Source organism: Bison bison, unplaced genomic scaffold (assembly GCF_000754665.1).
Source record: "Bison bison bison isolate TAMUID 2011002044 unplaced genomic scaffold, Bison_UMD1.0 scf7180017864375, whole genome shotgun sequence".
Classification (NCBI taxonomy): domain Eukaryota; kingdom Metazoa; phylum Chordata; class Mammalia; order Artiodactyla; family Bovidae; genus Bison; species Bison bison.
Window position 1 is genome coordinate 1883027 of NW_011494947.1, and position 10720 is coordinate 1893746.

Below are 10720 nucleotides of genomic sequence, written 5' to 3' on the forward strand. Positions count from 1 at the left end.
GGACACAGCCTGGGGGACGGGAGCAGGGGGCGGTCTGTCACGAGGTGCTCGTCCCAGTGCCCCTTTGGTTCCAGAGAAAAGGCACTGCTGCCAGGGGTGAGGGTGACGACCTTCTCCTCCGCTCCACGCCTGGGCAGCCGGAAGTGCGCCTTCGGAGACATGGGCATGTTCAGGTCCCTCGGCATCCCTCACAGGTCTCTGAGGCCTCTTCCAAACCAGCCCCCTGTTTGCTGCCTCTGATGTCTTCCGTCGGTTCCCATGTGAAATGTCCGAAGCCTGTAGGTGCACCCCTTTCTCCTGCCCTGAGGAGCCCGCTGGGTTGTTATGCAGGGGCCCCGGGTGCCAAGGCGCTCCTGCTGGCACCAAGAGCTGCCCTCCTCCTGAGCGGGCTCTGAGCGGCCCGAAGGGCCCTGCCTGTACCGGGCATGTCTCCATCCCAGGGCTGCTCGCTGACCATACTGAGGACTCTTCTGGCTCCCCTCACAAGTCTGGGGGCTCTCTGGAGGGGACGAGGGGGTCCTGCTCCTTAGCGTGTAGATGTGTGTGGAACAAGTGGGTGAGCGGCTGAAGGAGGAGGCCTGTGGGCCCGCCCCACGCCCTCTGATGCACCCTGTCTCTCTGCGGTGATGGGGACGGAAGGCGGTGGTCCAGGGGACCCTGTCCCTTTGCTTTATTCCATATTTGCCAGCAAGCGATTCCTGTAGCGTCCCAAACCGCGGGCGCTTGTGACTCCCAGCTCCTTCTCTTGTTGTCTGTGAAGTAAAAAACAAAAAAGGAACATGTGCTCACTGACAAATGAAAATGTGTTTCCTTTGGAAGCCCAGAGGGTGGCCTGACACGTCGTGCGTTCCTGGGGGGTCCCTGAGCAGAGCCTGGAGCAGCTGGTGGCGGGAGCCGCTGGCCGCCTGTGGGTGCTCCCATCCCCCCACTGCTGACCCCTGTTCAGGCGGCCAGGCGGGCCTCACAGAGCCGCACGTAGGCTCTGCGACCCTTGAGGAGCATTGTTGAATTCTGAACTGGCACCAGTCCTAGCATGCAAGTTCCTCTGAGGGACAGAGGCTGCTCCAAACAGCTCCACCTGAGGACAAGGTGAGGGTGGACCGTGTCCCGGTGCAGCCGGAACCCCGATGGCGATGGGCCGCCTGCTCTCAGCCGGGCGTGCTGACATGCTTGCTCTGCCTCTCCCTTCTGTCTTCTCTAGAAGCAACACACGCTAGAGAAATGACTCATTTATGTCTCTGGAAGTCTCTGAAGTCTGTGGCTTTGAGAATCTCAGAGTCAATTCCAAAGAAATCCTTCCTTGGTACTTGGCGACCCTGGGGACAGGCTGACCTTGAGTGGTTCTCCAGTCGCCTTATCTGTGGTGTGTGTGTGCATGTTGTGGGGGTAGGGGGCAGGGGGTCAGGCCCCTGGGACCTGGTCTCTGCGTCTGCCAAATGGTGCTGAGAACCTGTCCCTCCCTGAGTTAATGTGATGATCACCCAGCTTCCAGTAGGGTGTTTAAATGCACTAGCTGCTGATGTTGGGCTCCGGGGACGGAAGCAGCTATAAATCCCAGAGGGTCCCTTTTCATCTCGTGGGATATCGTCCGTTATTTGACCATTTTTTAATAATTGGAGTAGGTATGGGGGAAACTGTTCAGTGCCCTTTCTGACAGATTGCTGGCAGGAGGCCCGCCACCCACCCCACAATGTCCTCTCCAGGCTGTGTTCACATGCACAAGTTTACCTGGTGGAGGCTGTGGTTTCTGTTTAAATCCTGAAGGACACTTAGTTACTGAATTCACCTCTTTCCCCACCCCACCCCCAAGTTGCTGGAAGTTGAGCCTCAGACAAATAAAACTAACAGCTCAGACGATGTCACCAAGAGTCCAGCTCCTCTTCTCATGTCTGCTGTACTTTTTTTCTTTGAATACAGCTTTTTAAAATTAAAGTAAAACACACATGTAGAAAAATACTCAGTCATAAGAGCCCTGGCTCAGTGAGTTATCTCCTCCATTTAAAAATTCTGCTGTGTTAAAACAGACTTCCCTGGTGGGCCAGTGGTTAAGACTTCACACTTCCACCACAGGGGGAATCAGTTTGATCCCTGGTTGGGGTAGTTCCACATGCCACAGCAGTATGAGCGTTAATTAATTTTGTAAAATCTGCTGTGTTGAAGAAATAGTAATTGCCCATTCAGAGTGGTGGCATTTATCTCAGAACATTTGGGTAACAGTAGATGACATTTATCTGATGTTTACTAGGTGTCAGTACTGTGCTAAGGAACCTTACATGGAGTACTTATCACATCCATGACAGCCTTGAGAGGTGAGACAAGGACCGTTATTCTCATTTCACAGATGAGAACGGTGAGGCCCCAGTGGGCAGCTTACTCACAGCTGCACGCATTGAGGGGGTTTCACTTATGTCGGAGCTGCGGGTGGGGTGGGAGTAAGTTCACAGGGCTGCCCTCGGCCGGGGGTGGTCCGTGTCACTCGTTTTGCCCACATTTCAAAGCAGAGGACATGATGTCACTGCCGCCACAGGTGTCTGTCCTTGCTCCCTGCTGCCTGCGTTGCTGGGAAGCTGCGACTGTCAGAAATGTCTTCTGTTGAAAGTCTCCCTCCTCTGCCCTGGTCCTCTCACCTTGCACAGCGAGTTTCCGCAGGCTCTCTGGCCCTGTGCCAGGTGGGGGCTTCACTGAGATCCTGCAGTCCTTCCATGGGGGCAGAGGGCCTCAGAGTCTAGAACACCCAGCCTGGGGGTGAGAGGGCCCCCCGCGGTTAGTCCTTCAGCAAGTGCACCTCAGGGCACATTCCAGAAGCCCTTGAATCCAGCCTGCCCAAGGTGCCTCCTGTCAGGAGGCCAGTGGATCAGCCCTCCTCGCAGGGACGGGGAGGGCCAGCCATTCCCGGGGCCTCGAGCTGCAGAGGGTGCTGGAAAAGTGTCTGGTCCAGCAAGAGACCACGTTCTGAAGACTCAGTATGAAAGAAAGAGAAGAGTAGAATGTCTCGCCTGATAATTTTTATTTAGTTGTATATTGAAATTATAACATTGTGGATAATTTAATTTGAAACCACATGTGGCCTTGTGTTTCTGTTGGAGAGTCTGTTGTCCTCTGGAGACCTCGAGGGGGAGAGCGAAACGTCTGGTTTTTCTCTCATCTTTTCCCTGGAAGTAGCTTGAACAGAATTCTCTCAACCCAGGTGACCCAAGCCGAACCAGCACAGCAGAGAAAGTTCTTGGTTGTCTCTGACTCAGCTGACACGAGTCAGTTGTGTCTGACTCGTGTGTCGGTGTTCCTCAGACAATTACCTTACAAATCGGTGTAAACCATCCCATCGACATCACTAATCAGACCCTGCTGTCTGGTGCCGGTTGAATGCTGTAGTTGTTAGCTGTTGCAGTCAGTCGTTGATTCTTGTGTCTTTGTGCTCACTAACAATCGTTTATTCACTTTCACTGTGTGCCAGTCTTGGGGCTAAGTGCCAGGTTCCAAAGTGAGGAAGACTTAGCCTTCAGCCTCAGGGAAGCGAGTGCCTGGTGCCTGTCCTGCCTCGTCCCTGCAGCCGTGGAGGGAGGGGGAGCCCCGTGCTCTCCACCCCCCAGCGTGGAGTGTTTGCACCTTTTTCTTTGTATCCATCCTGGTGTGTATGTCGTAGCCTTGCTATATGGTTTTAATTTATTGTTTCCTGATAACCAGTGGGACTGAGCACCTTATCATCTGTTTGTTGGCCATTTGGATTTCATCTCTTGTGAAGTGTCTGTTCATTTCCAAATCTGTTTTTAATCCTGACAGTTACACAAGTAAAGCAAAACCAGTAGCTCTGTCGGATCTGCAGTGAAGCCTGCAGGGGTGGGTCCCCAGGCCCGATCTCCTGCCTGCACCCCTGGTCTCGCTCCTCGGCGTAGCCCCCACAGGCCTGCACCCAGCTCAGGGCAGCTGGGCAGTATCTTGGCAGGTGTCCAGTGCTTATGCCCTTTGGCCTAGCAGTGCCTTTTCTAGGAGCCAGTTTCAGGCAGGGGCTCAGCGGGCTCAGCGGGAGGGTGTTTATTCCTGTGCTGTTTTTGGAAGAGCAGGAGTTGGGAACCTTTGGTCAGGAGACCGTTGGACCGTGTTGTGGTTTGCCTTCCATTAGGACATTATTCACGCATTAACTGTGCTCACGTGGAAGAATGGCCACAGCATATCACCCAGCTAAAAAAGCCAGTCACAAAAATACTTCAGCTCTGTATGACAGAGACGGGGAGTTATGAGGGATTTTCACCTTCTGTGTTATATGTTTTTGCAGTGCTCAGATTTTTATAATGAGGTTGTTTCAGTTTTGTCGCTGATAAAAGGAAAAAGGAGATGCTTGCTATTTCCATTAGTACCCCCAGCAACATCACAGCTATCCGTTGACTTCCTACACCAGAGGGTAATATGAGCAGATTCTCGTGCCATAAGAGCCTGTGGTGTTGCGGCACTCCAGAAATTGTTTTCCCTGTGTTTGAATGTGAATAATCCTATGTTACGTAAGAAAGAGGATCTTTTACTATGAAATTGTTGGAAAAAATAAAACATCAGGTTACTTTGCGCTCTGCCAGGCTAGGATTATTTTTAGCCTTTGCCATACTGCGTGTTGGCAGAGCATTGGCGGTGTTATCACATAACAGCAGCGGGTGCTGTGGACTCAGTGTCTGCTGTGTATCAGGTCCTCTGCTAAATGCTTGACATGCAGGATCACATTTAACCCTCACAGCAACCCGGGCAGGTGGGTCCTGAGGTTATGCTGGCTCTACAGGCGAGCAGCCCGCAGCGCAGAGAGGCCGAGCGCGAGTTAAAGCACCAGCTGCCTGACTCCAGAGCCCCCGTCCTGCCGGCCGTGCCCATGACCCGCTCACTCTCACGTGTGTCTTTGCCCGTGCAGTCACAGTCTGTACGATTCTAGATAAGCAGGCAGACCTCTTAAAAATGTGAAATCCTCATGTTTAAAATGGTTCTTGCTAGTATCCGTGTGTACTTCTCCCCTCTGGTTGTCAAAGCGGCCCGTCTGGGAGCCGGGGGTGTGGGTGCTGGGAGCGCACACACGCCACCCGGGCTTGTGTGTGGGGCCCAGCTCTGCGCCCTGCGCCGTCATGCGAGGGGGAGCCGCCACCGTGTCTCTCAGGGTTGGCTGTATGCTCTTGGAGCCGCCTCAAAGTGTCATCCACGCTGACCCTGACTTTGTGGTCCTGGGTGGACCTCGCATGGTGCAGGTTAGACCTTGTGTGGTCCTCTGTGGTTGCTATGTAGACTCCCCCATCCAAGGCGGACTTAAGCCCTGACAGAGACGCTGCTAAGTTGGGATCCCAGCTGCTGCTACAGATGACGTCTGTAGCAGTGCATTTGTCAGCAGCAAGGAGAGACGGCCGTTCAGCATGGCCGAGGGGCACATTGAAAGTTCAAGGATGATACAGTGACGCCTGGCAGACTGCTTGGAAGAAGCTGGTTTGGCTCTGGTGTGCTTTTGGTTTGGGTTGAGATGTGATTCCGGGAACAGGCTGCGTGCCTCTCCTTCAGCCTCCCTCTGGATGGAGAAGGGTGTCTGTCTTGCAGCCCGCCTACAGCTTGTGGCAGCCCCTCAGGGCAGCGCTGCTCTTGGTCACATCACGCCGTCTCTGCGGAAATTGACTGTGAGGTCATGTAAGCGTTCTTCTTCTGGAAGAAATGACTCGCAGGTTGGTCATTGGGGGTTCTTGACCCTCCTTGGTGCAAATGCCATACCGAGCAGTGGTTGGGCTTCCCCAGTGGCTCAGCAGTCAAGAATCCGCCTGCAATGCAAGGGAGGCAGGTTTGATCCCTGGGTCAGGAAGATCCCCTGGAGGAGGGAATGGCACCCCCCTCCAGTGTTCTTGTGGGAAAATCCCGTGGAGAGGAGCCTGGCGGGCTACAGTCCACAGGGTCGCAAGAGTCGGACACGACTAAGCCACGCGCACACGAGCAGTGGTTGAGGGTTTGTTTTCTTAAGTTCTGTCCATGACCTTTGAGGTCGTTCCCAGCAAATCTGATAGACCACAGTGAGACACACCAGCTGTGGTGCCTCCACGTGCAGGAGGCTTTTGTTTCTTTGGTTAGGTGTGGCCCTGTCACAAGGTGTGCAGGTCTGGCAAGCCCAGGTCCTGGTGGGTGTGGCGCTGCAGGGGCCGCAGAGAGGCCCAGACCCTCCGGGGCTCACTTGGCAGCAGCCCTCGGATGAGATGTGGTGTGTACTCTAGTCCAGGGGCTCTTGTCACAGAGGCTCTCACGTGTGTTCCAGGAGGCATGTACAAGAAAGGTCAGAGCAGTGCTGTTTATAGAAGCAAACACGCCAAAAATGACCCAGCGTTGACTGACAGAAGATTGGGTGAACAAAAGCAGCATGACAGAAGGCGTGGGACTGCACAGGACTGAAAACAGAAGCGCTTCTGCACACGTCACCTGGGCAAATGTCAGACCTACCATTGAGTGAAAAAGCAAGAGCAGAGGAGTACTTACAGTATAGTATCACTTAAGTTAGCTTCACAAACCTACTCATTAAACTCTACTTACAGATCTAAACTAGCATAAAAAGTAAGGCGTGATGAGCACAAAATTCAGAATCAGCTACCCGCCGTTGGGCAGGAAGACACCATCACGACGGGGCGTGTGGAGGGGGTGGTGGGGTTGCCAGTGTTCTGCTTCTTGAGCCCCGCTGTCCAGTGGGACAGCCGCCAGCCTCTCTTACTGTTTCTCTGCATTCCAATAGAAACTCAGGTTCTTGGTCGCACGAGGCACATTCCAAGCGCTTGGCAACCTTGAGCGGCTGTCATGTTGGACAGTGTGGACAGGGAACGTGTCCATCATTGCCGGAAGTTCCATGTGGTGGGTGAGGCCACTGGATGCATGGATTTCATTCCTTCTCTGTAAGTTGTATAGACTCATGTATGAAATCTTTCAAAATTTTGTTTTAATTTCAGTGCTAGAAAATCTCTTAGCACACACATTTACCAAACCTGAAGTGTAACTTCCCAAGTGAGAAGTTGAAGAGTGGTCGGTGAAGTTACCTGAAGCTCTGCAGTCGTGTGACCATCTCTTTGGCACTGCCCCCCACCGAGATGAGTGACACACATGAGGGAGTGAGCAGGGGTCCGGAAGTGTGTGGCAGGTGTGCATGTGTCGCACACGTCTGTGTGTGGCGTGTTGGTAGGATCACCCTAACTAGCTGCCACCCCTGTGTCCACCCACTCTGCCGTCACTGGTCGTCATGGTGCTTTATCTGCTCTCAGGTGCATAGTTGGAGTGCCCTTCCAAACCTCCTGAAACCTGTGCGAAAGGCTTTGTTGCTAAGCTGTTGTTTCAAGGCAGAGACGACAAGCAGCCTCCAAGTCGAAGCCTGTCCTCGTTTGTGCTGCCCTTGATTTCCAAACTTGAGGAGGTTGGTTGTCATGACAAAGAACCTGCTCTTTCCGCTTGATTTATCGCATCTTGTGCTAGAGGTGGCTGTCTGTGGCTGTTAAGTACTCCAAGGAGGGAGATTTATTGGTAGATACGCACTTTCTTTATGTACTGATGTGGACTCCCAGCTGCCCCGGGACAGCCAGAGCCTGTTGCCGTGTACTTCCTGGGTGGCTCTGGCTGCTCTCTGGCAAAGGTGTCTTTACCTGGCCGCTCGGTCATAATCGGGGGTTGAGGGGGGCCTCCATACCCTGTTTGCCTACCCTGGTTCTGCCCTGGTCCTGATGGCAGAGAGTGAAACTGGCCATCCCTCAGCCCCATGCCTACCCGTGTGTAATAGCTATGCAGGGCAGCAGGCTGGAGGAGGAGGAGGAGGAGGAAGCTGGCTTGCCCAGTCTGTGTCTCTGAAGATCTTTGACCACCAAAGAAACCATGCATCCTGCCTATACTTCCCCGTTTGTGTCTGCTTCTCTTGCCCTGCTTTCGGTCTTACTCACCAGGGTAGAAGTCACACCCAAGCATCTGACTTGGGAACCTGTCTGGAGAAGGATGTGCTGTGATGTTGGGGATGCTGAGGCCAGCGTTCTAAGGAGCAGGTGGGGGCAGGAAGAAGAGCAGCCTGAAAGAGAGGCAGAGACCAGCGGGCTCCGGCCGGGTTGAGACTTCCACTCAGCACTAACGGGAGAAGAGAGGGGCGTGTGTGAGGCCCGCCATTCCCTGGGATCCTGAGAAACACCTTCAGTGCTGCAGAGTGTCCCGGTCTGACCTGCAGCCAGTCCACGTCACACACTTAGGCACTGAGCAGGTGCCATGTGCCCCACACATGGACGAGCACCTTCCTGCATTACTGCAGCCAGTAATTTAACCTACGCCACATCAGACATCTCAGGTAGAGCAATGTTCTCAGACAAAACTTGAGACTTAAGAGGTGCTGCTGAAGTCTGTTGACTCAAAACAGTCTGACTACAACTGCCCAGCCTTTTAACTACCCTGTGAATTACCGAAGTTGTTGTAAAGAAGCAAGTATAAACTGTGTGTGGGCCCCCCTGCTTGGGTGGGGAAGAGGAGGGGAGCCGGAGCAATCACACCATCTGCTGGCATGCTGCGAATCCCAGGGCTGGCGCCACCCGAGAGGACTGGTACCGAGAACCCCGGAGCTCCACGTCGAGCAGCTCCAGCTGAGGAGAGAGGCGCACCAGCCCTCTGTGGATTTGTGTCCTTGCTGGGCTCTAAGAAGAGCTTCCTGCAGCTCTGGCTGGTGGACAGACAGCTGCGAGGCTGGGTTTGGTTTGACTGCCCTTGTGAACGAAGGTCAGGCCTGGCTCCTCTCTCTAGTCCAGAGTGCAAGGGGCTCCTAGATAATTGCAAAGGGCGAATTGTGTATCTGATCCTGCCTGCAGCCTGAAGGTCTTTGACAAGAGGATTGAGCCTTGGCCCCTGATAAGCCAGCACTAGTAGACACAGTGACACGCCTGTAATAGAGGTGCTATGTCATTTATTTGGAAGGGTTTTTTTGTTGTTTTTGTTTTTGTTTTTGTTTTAGTACTAAATTGCTGAGAAAATTGAAAGGGAGTGTATTTTTTTATTTTTTAAATACACTTACTTTTTTTTTTCCATTGCATAGAATCATGTTCTCCCTAATTGTCAACCATTTTCAAGTATTTTCTATAAATTTCTGACAGCCAAAGAAGCAGTGCTTTCTGTGGGGTATTTTCTCTTTGGCCGATTTGTTCATTTGTTGAACTAATGTTTCCCGAGCATCTTCTCTGGGCTACGTACAGTGTTAGCACTGGAGACGCAGGCTTGAGCAGGACAGGTACAGTCTTCAGCGAGTGCGTTCTTGTTAGGAGATAAACACATAAATAATAAGATGGTTTCAAATCCTGGAAAGTGCTGTAGTAAATGAAGGAAGGCTGCTCGTTGGGTTTGTTTGTTTGTTTTTTCCCCCAACAGCTTCATTGAGATAGAATTCACATATCTGACTACACGACTCTTTTAAAGTGTAGAATTCAAAGTTGTTTTTTTTTTTATAGTAATTCACTGGGTTGTGTAACAATCACCAGATTCTAATTTTAGAACACTTCTCCCCCACCAAAAGAAACCTCTTAGTCACCAGCAGCCGCTCTCCATCCCTCTCCGCTCCCTTTAGTCTTAGGCAACCTCTCATCTATTAATACTTTCTGTCTCTAGAGATTTGCCAGTTCTGGACATTGCAGATAAATGGAATTATACAATATGTGGTCTTTTGTGACTAGCTTCTTTCGCTTAGCATCATGTTTTTGAGATTTATCCATGGTGTAGCATATCAGTACGTCACTTAAATGTAGTTTTAGGCCTGTGTGTTTTATTTGTTTTGATGATTGTGAATGGACACTTCTTACATTTGTTTTGAATGTTCCTTGCTATTGTGTAGAAATAGAATTGATTCTTGTCTGTGACCTTGTTTATGATGTATATCATCTTGTATCCTGTGAGCCTACTAAATTTGTTTGTTAGTACTAGTTTCTTAGTGGATTGCTTCGGATTTTTCATATACAAAATTATGTCATCTACCAACAGTTTTATATCTCCCTTTCCAATCTGGATGGCTTGTGTTGGAGTACAAAATTGAGTAACAGGGATCAAAACTGACACCCTCGTCTTGTTCCTGATTTTGTTGAGAAACCAAATTGTCTTTCACTGTGTCCCTGAGGGTTTTGAACACCTTAGGTCTACTTCAGTCTCCACGGCCAGCTCTGAGGCCTGACGCATGTCACTTGTTGCAGTTCCCTAACCAAACATTGAGGAGGTCCACTCAAAAGGGCCTTCATTCCCAATTCTCATGTCCAGCCCTTCTGCGGTCCCACTGTGGTGTCTTTTCATCTTAGCCGGTTCCCTTGGACGTTGGTTAGATAATCAGATGAACTCTATAGGGACGCATGGAAGTATTTGCGTGTTCGTTTTCCACACCCATTTTGACTGCTTTCACCCTAACTTAGAAGGAAATTGCAAAAATTGAAAGGTGCAAGCAAAAGAGTTTGAATGGATCCATGTTTCCTTTTCTTTGTAACCTCAAACAGAGAAGGGGAACGATTTGCCTGAGGACAACACTCATTTCCACAGAAGGCGAATGAACCACGGCTTCTTCTCACTCTGCCTCTAATAGTCAGTACCTCCTCTGTTTTCAGACTCTCAGCGTTCTCATCTCTCCTCCTTCACCATGAAGCTGAAGGACAAATTCCACTCGCCCAAAATCAAGAGGACACCATCAAAGAAGGGAAAACCAGCCGAGGTGTCTGTGAAGATTCCAGAGAAGCCCGTGAAC

The 10720-nt window shown here is 51.4% G+C and overlaps 1 protein-coding gene across 1 annotated transcript in view; it reads left to right on the forward strand.

The window, feature by feature from the left end:
- Nucleotides 1-10720, forward strand: part of RAPGEF1 (Rap guanine nucleotide exchange factor (GEF) 1) — a 114719-nt gene that overhangs the window by 39678 nt on the left and 64321 nt on the right. Inside the window, 1 exon segment of the mRNA XM_010856942.1 lies at nt 10584-10719. Within this exon segment, the coding sequence (XP_010855244.1) occupies nt 10584-10719 (136 nt within the window).